General features: G+C 39.0%; 2 protein-coding genes across 2 annotated transcripts; both read left to right on the top strand.

The window, feature by feature from the left end:
* The first annotated feature begins 5,430 nt into the window (after positions 1-5,430).
* LOC140232997 (tubulin beta chain) lies at positions 5,431-8,549 on the top strand. Its single transcript, XM_072313104.1, has 3 exons — positions 5,431-5,590; positions 6,329-6,664; positions 7,086-8,549. The coding sequence occupies exons 1-3, from the start codon at positions 5,534-5,536 to the stop codon at positions 8,034-8,036; spliced, it is 1,344 nt and encodes a 447-aa protein (XP_072169205.1). The 5' UTR covers positions 5,431-5,533; the 3' UTR covers positions 8,037-8,549.
* A 5,479-nt stretch (positions 8,550-14,028) lies between these two features.
* On the top strand, positions 14,029-17,175 carry LOC140232996 (tubulin beta chain). The gene is made up of 3 exons (XM_072313103.1): positions 14,029-14,201; positions 14,995-15,330; positions 15,761-17,175. The coding sequence occupies exons 1-3, from the start codon at positions 14,145-14,147 to the stop codon at positions 16,709-16,711; spliced, it is 1,344 nt and encodes a 447-aa protein (XP_072169204.1). The 5' UTR covers positions 14,029-14,144; the 3' UTR covers positions 16,712-17,175.
* The last annotated feature ends 1,097 nt before the right edge of the window (positions 17,176-18,272 follow it).

Raw genomic sequence — 18,272 nt, 5'->3', positions numbered from 1 at the left:
ATTAGCATCGAGATGTCTTTATTTTTCAAAGCATGGTAATTATTGCTTGATGAATCATCAACCTGTGGTATGGTTTATATGATAGTCATGTCAATGAAATCCCAAAAATATATTCGTCATCATAATTACATGGTCATAGTTATTATATCGTCAAATAAGAATACTCTGAACGTAGCTGATGAGTGGTTGTCCCCACTTCAAGACGGCCTTATAGATCAAATCAATGCGCTTGAATGATTAAGCAAACCTCTATACACAGTAATAGACCTATAAATGATTGTAAAGATGACATTTCGTTCTACACATTCAAGATCATTATTAAAGATGCATGTGACGAACATGAAATGACTACGAGTAATCTTTTACTTTTTGCGTCAGATGTCTCAGATCCATTCGTGATCTCTCTCTCTCTCTCTCTCTCTCTCTCTCATCTCTTTCCTTATCCACTTTATTCATTGTCCTTCAACAATATGTTATTACAATAATAAGTCATTAATGTTTTGCAAGGAATATAAAACATTCTTACTCATTCAGCTGATTTCTCTCACTTTGTTCACAAGACAGTGATCAAGAAACATTCTTATATTGGGTTTCATGTTTCAACATTTAAAAAAAAAAAAAGATCTCCGCAAATGAGGACTTATTAGAACATTGTAAGGTGTGAGAGGAGGGTTTGTGTCGGATATTAATTTGAAGGCATTTTTGTTGTTGTTGTTGTTGTTGTTGTTTATTTTTCACACAAAGGCTGGTTGAGTGCCGCTCATTTGAAGTATCCGTTTTCCCCAATAAGTTAATTGTGCTTGGAATTAACCCAGTTCGTTTGTGAGCGTGCTATGTACGTGTTCAAGTTTGTTGTCACTCAACATATACCTCCTTGCACAGTTGTGTCAAATACGAAACTTTTCGAAGGTTCGAATGTAAATGATTTATGAACTGCATGTAGTTATATGGTATTGAATCCAGAAGACCAAGCACACCAGATAAATTTCGAATGTAATGATGTCTCTAGAAAACAAATTCCTGAATTTAAAATTTAACGTCCACGGCATAGTTCAATCTTTATCAGTGCATGTTATAATGCAAGTGCCGCGAAACCGATTACATGCAGTTACTATTATTCCGAAGGCTCGTTAACCCGAAAATGAAAAAAAAAAGAAAAAAAAAAAAGATTCGAAATCCGAAGGTTCGTTAATATTAGCACCATCCTTTCAATTTGTATTTTCGAATTATTGAACCTCATTTTATTTTCGGATGAACGAACCTTCGGTATGACGAAGCTGCTTTTTTTTTTTTTCATTTTTGGAATAACGAACCTTCCGGATGACGATATCTGTATTTCATTGATTATTAAGCTTTTTTTCGGAATTACGAAACTTCGGAACAACGCCCTAAACTTGTTTGGATTAACGATCTCTTCGATGAATGGTTTAATTTTAGGGGTTTAGTGGTGTATTACCAGTTCAAGAAATATCTCATTTGGTGTTATTTTTTTTTTTTTGGTGTTTGTGTGTCTGTCTGTGTGTGTGTGCGTGTGCTTTGTTTTGTTTTGTTTTGTTTTGTGGTGGGGTTTTTTGGGGGGGAGCATTATGGGTAGGACAAGTTAGTGATAATGAGGAATGGAGCTGAATGGATATAATAAATACCGATATTAACACACCGCCATTTTTATCTCTAAAACCCTCTTCGAAATAAAAAGTAATGCCTGCAGTGGGGAGCAACATTAATTTTGTGAAATAGAGCAATATTCAGCCTATAGCTCATTCAGAAAAAAAAAACCCAAAACAAAATATGAACACGTATTTCATTTTCAGTCACGAAGTGTTTAATTTCCTCATAATTTGAATGTATACATATTTAAGGCCTTTCTCAGAGAAAGTTGACAGTGATTCAAAGTTCCGTCTGTCTCTCCACAACACATAAATATTCATCGAAGCAATAAACCATTACTCACAGTCTTTGGGATATGCGCAAACGAAATAAGGAATGGTTGATTTATGAAATGTATATTGCACCAAAATAGATATCACTGAATCTCTTGACGGAATCATCCATGCATATTGTGTGTGCAAATTTTTGACATGAGGTAAAATAATAGGCCTATCATCGCAGGATGTGCTTTCTGAACTGTATTTTTTAACACTTTTGTGTAAAGATTAACACATGGAGATTAATGTGTATGATATCCCATATAGAGAACATACTGTCAAAAATGCAAGTCTGAGTGCAATATCAAAACTTTTAAAAGTTCAACTCCGAATTCTCTGGTTGATCATTAGCATAATACATGCCCGCATGTTGATCTAAAGTACAAGCAGTCATAGGAAAGTTCGGTGATTTTCTTCTTTTGGTTGGGTATTGTATAGTCTCAACGAAATCGCATCGGTCAACTTTCATGCAACACTCTTTGCATGAAAACAATGACCAGCAAAGAATTCTCCACGACAAACCATTCTGTATGGGAGAGACGGGTGATATTAGCATGCGAAGATCGGTAAACGACAATAATGCTCCCGTTATAACGAACACGGTTGCAAGGAAATTCTCGTTACAAAGATCGAAAACATTGAGGTCCTAGAATTAAATTGTATCTTTACATAATTTACTGTTCGGTTATAACGGAATTTCGATAATAAAAGAAAACCACCAGTCCCGAGGACTTCGTTATGGCATGGACCTACCATGGCTATGGCTATAATAGGAGGGATGCATGGCATGCACTTTATACTTCCTTGTGGTAAGAATGGAGCTATGTACCTCCTTGGTAAAAAAGCAAAGTACAAAATGTATATAGACCTTAGGTCCATGGTAAAAGCAGGGAGATGGAGATACAGATCTGGAAAAGCAAGGAGGTATACCCCCTTATTGCATACATAGTTTCTCTGCTTTTTGCTCACCCACCTGTTTCCTGACTGATGTAAATGATGTTCTGGCACTCCCGAGTTGCTATATACAAATTAATTTATGTATGTTTCATGTGGCGACCATGTGAATATACTTGTAAGCATGAAACCACGGGACCGACGACGTAAAATGCCACCCGAAGAGCAAAGGGACCTCGTGATTGACATCAGGCAGAGGTCCTGCTTGTATAGAGTATAGGTTCAGTGAGCCACAACAGCTGCGTATATTCCCATGCATGGAAGCAGCTAGGATGATGGAAGTATCCCCAAGGAGATATTGTGTGATAATTAGGCCTACCTGAGCTACCTCCTAAATGATATTCCTCTGTATAGAGTGCCGTCCACCAGCGGGGCCTGCTGGTAATTCTTCTCCATATTCATGGTCCACGCTTTCCGTCGTGAAATATCTCATGATCTATTTCATGTTTAGACCGATTTTTATTTATCGGAGCAAATCAACGTCCCAACAAAAGAAAACGGTTGAAATTATTGACATTGAGCATAAATACGAAACGTGATGGAATGAACACGGAAGTTTGATATGATTTTTTTTTATCATTCTTATTTTATCATTATCATTATTACTGGGCAGCGGCTGTCTAACTAGATGCTATCACATTAATGAATGAGATTATACAATGTCCTCTCTTGATCGACAACACCAACATAATTATGTTTGGAGAGTTGGGTACGATTTGGTGTCTTCGGTCAATAATTCAGCAGCTATATGGCCTTCTTTCTGAACATGGAGCTTTACAGTCTCCCTTATTATTATAATATATTGGATTTTAAAAATCAATTACTTTCTATCACGTTTCTATTTTTCAAGTCAGATGTAAACATGTATATAGGTTGGCATGAATTTCAATCTTTATTGGTACTAACCGTCCACTGAAGATACATGCCTATATGCACGTTCCATCACTTTTGCCATAGGCCCTATATGATTCTTATATACCTGTTAATACTCTGCATATAGACAACCCACTTAGTTACAGTAGTACCGATGAGGTACCAGTGCACTGAAGCAGCAGTCAAATTATACAGTATAGTTTGTGTATAACCTGTTGGTGTATATAACAGAACAATGTTGATAGTATAGAATATGATAATCATAATCGCAATGACTATATAAATGGCGGTATAATCAAAGGTTTGTGATTATCTTGTGTTATAATACAATCAACCATGAGTCACCAAAATTTGTATAGGCCTATTGAAGTAATTAAGGCAGTTGTAGGCCTATAAGCATTCAACAGCTGCAGTACGTTATGTAAAGTACATCATTGTATATTGTATACAGTGGTTGTCAACTTGTAGTGTAGTACAGTATGTAATTTGCATAGGACAACTGTACAGTACACCTGTAGTAGTAAACCTGTTACCATCAGTTGCAACAAATATATCTGAGAGGTATTCGGGGTATGATTAGAGCAGGGAGGTGGAAGCTCGGGAGGCCAGTGTAACGGAGGGGGGGGGGGGGGAAGAAAGGGGGAGAGAAAGAGAGAAAGAGAGAGATCTTCAAAAAATAGAGCTATGGATTATCATTCTATATCAGCAAAAACAAAATATGTGGTAATTCTATTAGTAACAGACGGTATAATAGCAAGAAGCTTCACGAGCTCCATAGTTGTTGTATGAGCATGTCCACTGTTGGTAATGATAGGCTTATGTAGGATTTTACTCCAGTGGTCAATTTCTTCCTCCGTGGCGTATGGCGACATAATTATGAATGGCGGAGAATATCATATTGTGATAATAGTTATATTACGTACATTGTATATCTCCCCAACCCCCTCCCCCAAAGTTACACTGTAGTATTAGAGTTCATATACAAAAATTATTAATGTGGTCAACATTTCGACATGAAATATAGGACCTATGTAGGACTACAGTAAAGATCTGTTGCAAGTATCTGTTATGTACCATATAATTGTCTTCTTTGTGCGATTGTTTTGTTAAATACTGTATCTCTCACCAAACTCCCTGCTCACTGACGCGTTGCTGATACAATTATATTAGCCACATGCTCGTAGCCATGGTGCCTTGTGCTGTGGTATGCAATCATTTTCTGTCCGTTACAAATTTACTCAGCGGAGATGTTTAGGTGCGAGTTGCCATAGGGGCGGCAAATATTGACCAATCAGAGTGTACATAGGTTTTCAGGAGATGCCGTAGTAGCGCCAGCGTATCTGATTGGTTCATACTCTACCTGCGTATCAGGGACAGGCCTAAAAGTTCAAATTATTTTATGATGGAATTATGTATTTTTTCTTCATTATGACTACTCTCTCAAATATAAAAACCCATTATTCCATCATTAGTATCTTCATTTATTCTTATTACTTTTTTTACGAAGTTCAACGTCAAATTATACTTGTTTCATTGAATATTTTGCATACATTTTCCTTCGTTGTTGAGATATCCCTGGGTTATTATGCAGAACCGTTGCCATGCGGATGAATATCGATTGTGTGCGAGCTGAGCGAGCGCGAGGGCATGCCCACGATACGTGAAGTGCTTTAATTCGAAACGAAAGTACCGCACTACCGAATTTCATCGCTTCAAAGCAAGACGCTGTGAAGAAGACTTCTCTGTAATTCCAATAATTTGTCATACAGTAACAAATCAATATGCGTGAAATTGTGCACATCCAAGCTGGTCAGTGTGGTAACCAGATTGGTGCCAAGGTAAGCTTGATTTACGTGTTTTTTTTTTTTTTTATTTACACTGATTTATCAATGTTATCGCTGGTCTAACGTTAGATCCGTTGCTCTTAACATCATTCTAACTGTTAGGACTGACGTTACATTTCGTTATCATGGTTATCAGTGACAGTGTCGAGATTTTCTAACCAGACCGCTGCGCTGGGCCTGGGCTTATGGAGTCTAACAATTAATAGTAACATGTTGCCCCATTTTTATGCCAAGGGAGCACTTTTGGTACCCAAATGAATTATTTGTAAATTTAGCAGCATTAAAATGCAGGGATCGATTCCTGTGTTTTTTAGTGTTATTTCTAACATACCTACTTATAATTTGCCTGCCTCACTTGTGCTGCTACATTGAAAACAGAGACCGTGTAACCTTAGCAGGTTAGTGTAGCCTGTAACAATTATGTTAACCGTTAGGGTCCTAAAATACCACTTGGCACTACCAATCAGTGTGATTCAGTTTTGGTGATTAATGTATGATCATTTGTGTGAATACTATTACTATGATGACGGGTATTGCTCTGAGCCCCCCCCCCCGGTCGAGTAATGAGCCCCCAAATGTCCAGCATGATTTGGCTTTAGACCCCTAACTGTTAGAGTTCAACTAGGACCTACCGAGATGTAAGTAGATTCTATGCAACTGAGATAGAAAAAAAAAATCAGGGACAGATCTAGAGTTTCATAACACTTGTCTTGTCCATTGTTAATTGTCCAGTTCTGGGAAGTCATTTCCGACGAGCATGGCATCGACCCCACTGGCACCTACCATGGCGACTCCGACCTGCAGCTGGAGAGGATCAATGTCTACTACAACGAGGCAACTGGAGGCAAATATGTGCCCCGTGCTGTTCTCGTCGATCTTGAGCCCGGCACAATGGACTCTGTGAGATCTGGACCATTTGGGCAGATCTTCAGACCAGACAACTTCGTCTTTGGGCAGAGTGGTGCTGGAAACAACTGGGCCAAGGGTCACTACACAGAAGGTGCTGAACTGGTAGATTCCGTCCTCGATGTTGTGCGCAAGGAAGCAGAGAGCTGTGACTGTCTTCAGGTAAGCAATTTTTCTCTTTCACTTTTTTTTTCATAAACACACTGTAATGTACAGCATAGACTCTAATCATTTTATATTTTATAGGTCTGTTCATTTTATATATCAATTGATGGATATTTTCTGTTGGCCTATACTATACATCAGAAGACTTCATTTCAAGCAATAATTTTTAACAGGTTTTTCACATTAAATTTTTTTCCCTCTTTTTTCCCTATCTCTTTCTCTTGTTAAGTGTGCATGTGTAAACCATTCCAAAGTATTGTAGAATATCCATGCAGAAAAAATATCAATGGTCTTAACAGTCTAGTTTTAGTTCTGATCAGTGATTAATTCCCACTGAAGTGAACATGTGTGTTATGACATAATACTATAGATAGCCGAGCAATAACATGAAACTTTTATTCCTCCAATAAAATTGCAGGGCTTCCAGCTGACACATTCTCTTGGTGGTGGAACCGGCTCAGGCATGGGAACCCTCCTCATCAGCAAGATCCGTGAAGAGTACCCAGACCGCATCATGAACACATTCAGCGTTGTGCCATCACCCAAAGTATCAGACACTGTTGTTGAGCCATACAATGCTACTCTTTCTGTCCATCAGCTGGTTGAAAACACAGATGAGACCTACTGTATTGACAATGAAGCCCTTTACGACATCTGCTTCCGTACCCTCAAGCTGACCACCCCAACCTATGGCGATCTCAACCATCTTGTATCTGCCACCATGAGTGGTGTCACCACCTGCCTCAGGTTCCCTGGCCAGCTCAATGCTGATCTGCGTAAACTGGCTGTCAACATGGTTCCTTTCCCCCGTCTTCACTTCTTCATGCCTGGCTTTGCCCCACTGACCAGCCGTGGCAGCCAGCAGTACCGTGCCCTGACCGTCCCAGAGCTGACCCAGCAGATGTTCGATGCCAAGAACATGATGGCAGCCTGCGATCCCCGTCACGGCCGCTACCTCACCGTTGCTGCCATCTTCCGTGGCCGCATGTCCATGAAGGAGGTTGACGAGCAGATGCTCAACGTCCAGAACAAGAACAGCAGCTACTTCGTCGAATGGATCCCCAACAACGTCAAGACCGCAGTCTGTGACATCCCACCACGTGGCCTCAAGATGTCTGCCACTTTCATCGGCAACAGCACCGCCATCCAGGAGCTCTTCAAGCGCATCTCTGAGCAGTTCACCGCCATGTTCAGGCGAAAGGCTTTCCTCCACTGGTACACTGGTGAGGGCATGGACGAGATGGAGTTCACTGAGGCTGAGAGCAACATGAATGACTTGGTGTCTGAGTACCAGCAGTACCAGGATGCCACTGCTGAGGAGGAGGGAGAGTTTGATGAGGAGGAGGAAGGTGATGAGGAGGCTGCTTAATTTATGAGACACGAACTCTGGATGCCTTCTATGTCATTGGACAGTAACGAAGCCCCATTTCTGGACAGCAAACTGCTGCTACACGCTCACCTTTATTTATCAGACAACTGGAATGCCTTATTGAAATCTCCTAATCCAAATTCTGTTTATTTGACAAACTTGAAAATATCTCATTCCACTGGATAAGCAGTAATTCATAACATATGCCACATCTGGCGACCCAATCTGTTCAGGTATTGAACTTTCAACCAAAAAATCATGAGATTTTAAGTTGGCCTTCCATTGAAGGATAGCTCCACCCCTTCCACTTTCAACAATACCTTTCAAACAGGTCAGCCAAAGAGTTTTTATTTGGAAACTATTATGCTACATAATTGAATAATGTGATTTATTAAATTTTTGGTTCAAAACAAATGTTTGGCAAGTGCTTAACTTGTTCAGATTTCAGCTGGAATTTGGTTCAAAATTACATAAAATTACAGTGAAATAGAATATATTTTACAGCAATCTTAAGACTTCTAAGTGTCCACTTTTCAGTTCTATGTGTGTCTATTTTGAGAGTGATAGTTGAGTGAAGTGTTGTAATGTATAGTTTGTGAGAAGAAGAAAAAAATGAGTGATGTTGTATCCATGTTGTGCATTACCCATTTCTGATGTGCTGTGAATAACTGAATCGAGTTTGTAGAGATGGCAAGTGAATGGGATGTGTAATGGTTTTGTCTCGTCCAGAAACTAAATTTTTCCAAGACGGTTTCAGTATTTTGTTGAGTTGCCAGTTGTCATCATGACAAGAGTTTAGATGTTGAAACTATGTACATGTAGTAAATTTGGTTTTGGGGGTAGTGTGACAATTTTAAAGTGATAAAATCTCTCCCTTTATTACAAATGTCACGTGTTAGGAGGCACTCTTGGCAAAATACACATGCACATCCATCCACAAAGATTGATCAACATTTTGTACACTGACATAGCTTATTAGCCTAATACTAGTACATTTACATGTACCAAGACCTGTCCAGAAAGGTGTGCTCGGTGTTCTATTTTGACTTGATTATGTGCATGTTTTTGTTTTTTGGTTTTGTTCGTTTGTGTGTGTGTGTGTGTGTGGAAATGTATTTACACCAAACTTGAACAGATCCTGCACATACAATAATTGTGTAAACTTTCCTACATTGTATTTCTCCCTGAACCAACAAATTTTACATGCAGTGGATACTTGTACAATATGCACAGGTAGTTTCTCATCACAGCTATGTACAACTGTACATGTACACAGTTTTTTTTTTTTAATCGGATCTACTAGAACTCGATATACAACTGAATAAAAAGTACAACATGTATCTTCCTCACCACCTTGAACTTTGGGTTAAAGGGATGGTACAGTATTGGTGGAGATGAGAATTGGGCTTTTAACTTTTTGCAAGATACCAAGAAAACACTCATGAAATAGTACAGAGCATACCATTTGAAGAGGAATTCAAAGTTTATTTGATGAAAATCGGGTTTGGAATGACTGAAACATCCAAAAACAAAGTAAAACAAAGCGATCGTAAAAAAAGTGTGGGTCCCACACTTTCTAGAATCGCTCTGTTTTGGATATCTCAGCCATTTCAAAAACAATTTTCATCAAATAAACGTTGAATTTCTCATGGAATTACATGCTCTTTCATATTTCATAAGAGGTTTCTCATTATCTCACAAAAAAAAAAAAAAAAAATGTTCGAAACCTTAAATTAGGTCTCAACCAAAAGTATACAATCCCTTTAATATAGTACATGAGTACATTGTAGTTTTTCTGTGTGAGCGAGCACAAATTAGTGTAGCCCTTATGATGTAGTACAAGTACAGTACAATGTACTAAACTACAGAGGATAGCAATTTTATGAGAGTTGTGTCACATTTCGGTTTTATGTTATTGAAGTTCCTCAAAAAGATTTTGTCTGTAGAAAATTACATACATGGTTATTCCATATGAGAATAAACTGGCACAATTTATTCAAATCAAAGAATAACAACAACGTTAAAGTTCGTATTTACCTTTGGGAACAGTGATTTCAAAAATTTTCAAGATATGACATTTAATGCATATGTGTAGGTCTGTTGTACCACAAAACATCCTATCATATACAATTTTTGCGATAAAGCCTAAGATATAAGGAAATATCTGTATTTTTCTCAATAAACCGTAACTGTAGACGGTTTAGTCTGGAAGAATTTTATTATACCCATTGTTCACATTTTGTGTATTTAACAATACTTAACATCGTTTTTACTGATTCAAATTTTTACAGTGGTTGTTTCTATCCCTAACTCACATTTTTTAAAGCACTAATGCTGGGCTTTTGTTTCATCTGCAAATGGTAAATTATGCCTTTAAGGTCGGGTGGATTTGAGGGCTCACCAAATGGCCTTTGGGTTTCTATTTAAAATGTATGTTGATTACCGGGAACATGACACACCGGTTGTCCCGACTTTGATCTACATGAGGTCATAATCTCGAACACGAAGTTAACGAGGAAATCACCCTAAAATAAATAAACTCCAAAAAGGAAGAGGAAAAAATCCCTACAGAACGTTCCAAAAATGATCCAAAAAAAAAAAAAGGAAGGTATGACATTTTGAAATTTCACATTTTTCGGACATTTCTTGACCAGTCCTTATGAATAGTCCTTCAAATGAGAGTTCATGATGTCATGCCCTCACATTTTTCATGAATGTATTGCTATATAATACATGTACAGTGTATTATGAAATACGGAAAATTGTTATTTTCAGCTAACCAGCACAGATAAAAGCATATTCAAATACCAAAATACATGTATATCAAAAGAAACATTTGTTTGTAGTTGTTTTGTTGGTTTTTTTTGGGGGGGGGGGGTTGGAACAAGTTTTAGATTTATTCAGCTGAACTATGAGATTTTTGTCATTTTTTTGTATTTGAAATGAATAAAGAAATTGTGAGAGCATGACATCAAACTTGCTATTTTCATGACGACTGGTAATGTTTTCCGAAAATTTTTGAAATTCAGAATGTCATAACTTGCTTATTTCTTACTCGATTTGGATAATTTTTGCATTGTTCTGCAGGGACTTTTTGTTCCTTTCTTCTGAAATTAACAACATTTTGGAGTAGATTTCTTCTCTGAATATTGTTGAATATCAAATGTGAACGTTACTTTTATCTAAATCGTTTCTATTATTACCGTCTACAGTTACGGTATATTGAGAAATTTGTTATATATTTTGTTATATTAGCGACTATACATTGTATTGCCAAATTAATATCTGGTAGGATGTTTTGTGATACATAAATGAACTACAGGGTGTATACATATGCATCAAAATATGCGATAAATCGAACATTTTTAAAACTTATCCCTGCTCAAAATGGTAAACAGTGGATTTAAAAACAACAACTACACACAATAAACACAAAATGTTACAAACATACACACTGACTGCTCTTGCAACATGTCTGTAACATCAAGAAGTTCTGCGATAGCTCCTTGGCCAGATAATTATGGAAATGGTCTGTCTATCATGCATATGTATAAAAACTGAGAAGGTCATGATTGATAGCATATGAGATCAGGGTCTATAATACAAGCGTGTATCGTTATTTGTCCTCGTTCATAATTATTCAACTCATGCCTGTGTTATGATCTATGATATCAAATTAGGAAGGATGCATGCGCTTGCTAACGCTGTGTGCATATAAAGTGCACTATATCTTCATGTGAGACATGATAATTATACACGTGTAGTTGTATTCACTAATCCCCTTGCCTCGATAATCCCCCTCCCCTCCACGAGCGCTTCGCAACAAACAAACAAAACAAGAGCATAAAACTTTCAGACACTTTTACCAAGGAGGTGGCACCTGTACCTGCAAGCTCGCCTTGTAATACCTCTTTGGTATAACTACAAGGATTTTATGTCGTGCTAAATCACAAATGCAACTTGACCAAACTCGTCTATTAAAAGAAAAGAAAAGGTTTGAATGTGTTTATGAGAAATAGAATGATCATTCTATAGATCAGTACAAGTTACAGTACGCTGTATGTCCATTTTTGAGCGACCTTTGAATAATAACAGCGGTGAATTTCTTACGACGAAGTTAGGAAACAAAAAAGCAAAGGGACAGTACCAGATCCGTCGCTGCAGGCAAAATGCAAAATTAAAGATTGAGGCGTACTAGTATAATGTTATGATTATGAGCATTTGATATGGGAAGACAAATAAACGAGGAATAAAGGTCTACGTGTAAATTACATTCAGCCATTTCGACATTCTGGCCTCGGCACGTACCGAGGGGATAAAGTTGTACCAACGAACTCGCTACTCGCACCATGGCAACGCCTCACTTGTTTCAAACAGTAGATGGCGCATGTCATCAAAACTAACCGAGTTGGCCAGACTGTGTTTTACAAGACAGTACTACACGTATACAGTACGGCACTGCTTCTAGTATTTCAGGCAACTGTCTTCCACTTTTTTTTTCTTTTTTTTTTAACGGTATCCACGAAATTGCAATAGAGCCACTGTAATATGTGGAATGGAATATAAAGTGATTACGATTGATATTTTCTCTGATTCTGTAATTGACTTGTGTTTAAGTGTCATTATACATTTAGAGTAAAAGACGTGTTATTCCTTGCTGAGTTCTGGCATCGTTTGTATTAGAAAGTGTATAATGTATTCTACTGACCTATTAGAAAAATATCTCGTTTACTAATCCGTCACAACCTGCTCCCATTTGTAAATGTGCTCCTGCGCCCCCCCCCCCACAAACAAACAAACAAACAAACAAACAGACAGACAAACAACTAATCTTACTTCCGAATGCTTAGGTTTTCACGGCTTTCATCAAATTGAATAATAACTGCACAATCCAAGTTCTTACATCGTTTTACCAGGGAGGTGGAAGAAAGATTCCACCTCCCTGGTTTTACCATTTGGTTAGTATGTACTGCCTGCTAAATCCCGGGCCACATAGCAATGGTGTTCCTATTCATAACAGGCTGTTGCATCGACGTTGACCCGTACTTAACCTATGTACTATGAATATATCCAAGGTCTTCCAAGGACATTATCATTGGCGAAGACAATAGGTTGCGTCGAAAAAACCCCACTCAACCCAACCCCACAAAATAAAAAAGAAATAAATGTTGTTTGTTCGTGTCCACGTTCATAATTATGTATTTCGAGCCTCGTTGAGTATTGTGATCGTGCAGATACCACTGGACATTATTTACTAGTTCAAACTGAAGATAATGTCGAAACGACAATATACATTTGTGATCAATGTGGCATTTACATTGTATCAGAAAAATGTGTTTTGATCAGTCATTAGTTACAGTAGTGCATGCTTTCAATGATTCTGATCGGAACTGACCCAAACTTCAGATTTAAAAAAAAAAAAAAAAAGATAATAGTATAGCAAAAAGAAAAAAAATGGAGTCAAAAGGAGCGTGAGCTTTCGATCCTAGCAGAATCGTCGTCAGATGCAAAATGACAGAAAAATAGTGTAGCTTGCAGGCGTCGTATGTGTACTTCAAAATTACATAAAAATTAGGGGGCAAACGTCGAAAAACAGATTAAACAAGAAAGTTATCATCGCCTCCCATTCACTCCCCCCCCCCCCCCAAAAAAAAAAAAAAAAAAAAATCATGCAAAACACAGAGGGGAATATCAGCGTTTAAATGTAATCACGAACGTGTAACGTGGGCCAATCAACCCTGCCCTCGCCTAGCCTGCATGCATTGCAAGTGGTGGAGCGTCTCCAAGACTAACAACCTTCTTAGCAACCTAACAATGTTCACAGCAGGTTCACAGGTTCCTAGAAGACGTCACAATAAGTGCGCTCTGAGCGTGCGCGCGGTGGTCTTATTACTATGGAGTCAAAACATTTCACTGTTTGTTGTCCTTGGTGACCAGCTGAAGGGCCGGGCGTACTCGCGTGCGTACAAAAAGGACGTGTAAACTCGAAGAACTTTTAAATTCCATCGACTCCGTGTACGTACACACACCGACGTGAGCTTGCAGCTACTTACCTGCACAACTTCTTACCTCAATTTCTTCACTCGAATTTGACAACTCTACCTCAACATGCGTGAAATCGTTCACATCCAAGCTGGACAGTGCGGTAACCAGATCGGTGCCAAGGTAAATTAATGTTAGATTTCTACATGGTCTAACTTGTGTTGCTGATTAACGTGTTCTGTTAGCGTTCTTTAACGTTAGAACCAACACAAGACAGATTTTCAATGTTGTTTAATTAGAGTCTTACTAACGTTAGAGATGTCTAAACTTCAATAGATTCTATAAACAAACATTGGATCCCGTCTTTAATGTTTGACACGTAGAATTTAGAATTGTAACGTTAACTGTTAGATGTCAAAATATTTCTACATAAATTACCCGATGGTCCAGCTAAACTAACGTTAGTAACACAGTTAGGAGTAAAGGACAGCTGTTATTATTTCTCTTTTGCAAAGTTAAGATAGAGGATTGGAAAGTCCAGTAGATTCTAACTGTTAGAAATTGAAATGGACAGTAAGAAATAATTAAAATTTATTCAGGGTATTGCAGAAGGACGGGCTGATCGAGTCAATGAGAAATGTACGCCATCATCAGCAGACCCTCCAACTTGAACAGGGTTAAATACTACTGTCAAGATTAGGCCTAAACTAGATTTTAATGTTGGGTTAACTGCGACCAGCCCTAACGCTACGACAGTATAGATTCTACTAACTGTGTACAAGGAGCGACCCGGGGTTAACCTTGGGTGTCTTAAGTTAATAATAGCTGTGCTTGTTCCATCTCTAATGTAACTAACGTTATACACAGCCCAGTCGCTGTACGTAGGTACGTCGCGACAGCGTCTGGTTGGGCTATCTCTAAATTAATGTAGAACCTGATGTTTTCATGTAGAAACTGTTAATGGTTGATTTTACAGTTCTGGGAAGTTATCTCAGACGAGCATGGCATCGACCCCACCGGCACCTACCATGGCGACTCCGACCTGCAGCTGGAGAGGATCAATGTCTACTACAACGAGGCAACTGGAGGCAAATATGTGCCCCGTGCTGTTCTCGTCGATCTTGAGCCCGGCACAATGGACTCTGTGAGATCTGGACCATTTGGGCAGATCTTCAGACCAGACAACTTCGTCTTCGGGCAGAGTGGTGCTGGAAACAACTGGGCCAAGGGTCACTACACAGAAGGTGCTGAACTGGTAGATTCCGTCCTCGATGTTGTGCGCAAGGAAGCAGAGAGCTGTGACTGTCTTCAGGTAAGCAATTTTTTTCTTTCTTTCACTTTTTTTTTTCGTAAACCCACAGTAATGTACAGCATAGACTCTAATCATTTTATATTTTATAGGTCTGTTCATTTTATATATCAATTGATGGATATTTTCTGTCGGCCTATACTATACATCAGAAGACTTCATTTCAAGCAATAATTTTTAACAGGAATTTTCACATTAAATTTTTTTTTCCCCCTCTTTTTTCCCTATCTCTTTCTCTTGTTAAGTGTGCATGTGTAAACCATTCCACGTATTGTAGAATATCCATGCAGAAGAAATATCAAAGGTCTTAACAGTCTAGTTTTAGTTCTGATCAGTGATTAATTCCCACTGAAGTGAACATTTGTGTTATGACATAATACTATAGATAGCTGAGCAATAACATGAAACTTTTATTCCTCCAATAAATTTGCAGGGCTTCCAGCTGACACATTCTCTTGGTGGTGGAACCGGCTCCGGCATGGGAACCCTCCTCATCAGCAAGATCCGTGAAGAGTACCCAGACCGCATCATGAACACATTCAGCGTTGTGCCATCACCCAAAGTATCAGACACTGTTGTTGAGCCATACAATGCTACTCTTTCTGTCCATCAGCTGGTTGAAAACACAGATGAGACCTACTGTATTGACAATGAAGCCCTGTACGACATCTGCTTCCGTACCCTCAAGCTGACCACCCCAACCTATGGCGATCTCAACCATCTTGTATCTGCCACCATGAGTGGTGTCACCACCTGCCTCAGGTTCCCTGGCCAGCTCAATGCTGATCTGCGTAAACTGGCTGTCAACATGGTTCCTTTCCCCCGTCTTCACTTCTTCATGCCTGGCTTTGCCCCACTGACCAGCCGTGGCAGCCAGCAGTACCGTGCCCTGACCGTTCCAGAGCTGACCCAGCAGATGTTCGATGCCAAGAACATGATGGCAGCCTGCGATCCCCGTCACGGCCGCTACCTCACCGTTGCTGCCATCTTCCGTGGCCGCATGTCCATGAAGGAGGTTGACGAGCAGATGCTCAATGTCCAGAACAAGAACAGCAGCTACTTCGTCGAATGGATCCCCAACAACGTCAAGACCGCAGTCTGTGACATCCCACCACGTGGTCTCAAGATGTCTGCCACTTTCATCGGCAACAGCACCGCCATCCAGGAGCTCTTCAAGCGCATCTCCGAGCAGTTCACCGCCATGTTCAGGCGAAAGGCTTTCCTCCACTGGTACACTGGTGAGGGCATGGACGAGATGGAGTTCACTGAGGCTGAGAGCAACATGAATGACTTGGTGTCTGAGTACCAGCAGTACCAGGATGCCACTGCTGAGGAGGAGGGAGAGTTTGATGAGGAAGAGGAAGGCGATGAGGAGGCTGCATAAATTGACTTTTCACATCAGGCAGAACTGAAATAAAAGATCTATGCAGTTGAGCTGCAGAGTAAATTTCTTTGCAACACACACACAGTGGACTCCCGTTATAACGAAGTTCTCGGGACCAGAAGTTTTCTTTCTGTACGTCGAAATTTTGTCATAACCGAACAAATAAAGAATAGAAATACATAAAGCTGAAAATGTTGCGCCCTAAATTTTTCCTTTGTTATAACCGTGTTCGTTATAACGGGAGTGCACTGTACAACAAGAACTTCATTTCAAAACAACAAACTGAAAACACAAGCCATTTTCTGCAAGTCATACATAGCTCCAGAATTTCCTCAATATTTAGATTAATGAATGGAATTTTACTCTTATCAATGGATGGTCATTGTATTGTCGCCAATATTGGATGCATGGAATTTCACTGGATGGAATTGAATTTGCAATAAAATCATTATGCAAAGGTAGAATTTGAGTCTCAGTGTGTTTAGTGAATCTCGGTGTGTTTAGTCTGGTAGTTATTCCAGTGCTTTTATGTTGTAGAGTTGTGACAAAATCAAAATTTGAATATGGGGAAACACATACAACTAATGTGCTATGACTGTGAAAACTGTGATGTGAAATGTGGTGGATGATGGTATTTGTAATTTTTTACACCTGTATCAATATGTGACGTTCCATATCTTGCAACCTTCACCATTACAGCAATATGCAAACTACATTTTGTGCGTGTGTTTTTGTGTGCTTCCTTGACATGTGCATGCATACAGTGTATGTGTGTGTCTATGAGCAGCTAATGCTTATGTAGAAGTGTGGAAACTTACAAACATGTGAATAAGCAAGTCAACTGTCTGTCATGCTCAACAAAATTAAACAATCAATCCAATCATTCATAGATTAACATCAGAAGACATATTCTAGCTGACCTCACACCACAGTTCATTCCTGATGTACAATATTGCCACAATGTACCAAGAGGTTGAAGTGTTTCTTGATAATGACACCATATTGCCAAAGTCGGCATGAAATCACACCATACATTTTCTTTGAAGGGGACTGTACATACTAAATTGGAATTGCAAGGTTACATAGGAACAACGCTAAATAAAGAATGCTCAAAACAAATCTTTCTTAAAGCAGAAAGTAGCATTTGAATAGTGATTCAAACATGTTTTGGGGGATCACATTCCAAATTCCACATGCGAGTAAAGTAATACAGTATTGTTATGATATTTTGATGACAACTAATACCCCACTGAATAGTAGGCCTACAGTAGTGTTAACAAGTATTTGATTGCGAGCTTTCTTGGGTGAATGAGGTGAAGTCAAAACAATTTTGTCAATCCCATCGCGTATCAACATGGCATGCACACTCACATTTGCAGGTAAATGAAGAACACACAATAATGACTGACCATCACAAGCAGGCGGTCACATTAAGGTCAATGAACATGCACTCTTTAACATTCATTCACTCTTCAGAAGACAGGCACCTTTTTTAGCTCCTCTGAATTCACACAAAACAGCAATCCAGTGGGCTTTTTTGCCTCTTGAACATGGTAGGTTT

This window comes from Diadema setosum, chromosome 9 (assembly GCF_964275005.1).
Source record: "Diadema setosum chromosome 9, eeDiaSeto1, whole genome shotgun sequence".
In the NCBI taxonomy this organism is placed as follows: Eukaryota; Metazoa; Echinodermata; class Echinoidea; order Diadematoida; family Diadematidae; genus Diadema; species Diadema setosum.
Note: the sequence above shows the minus strand (reverse complement) of the source record. Positions and strands in the feature narration are given on the sequence as shown.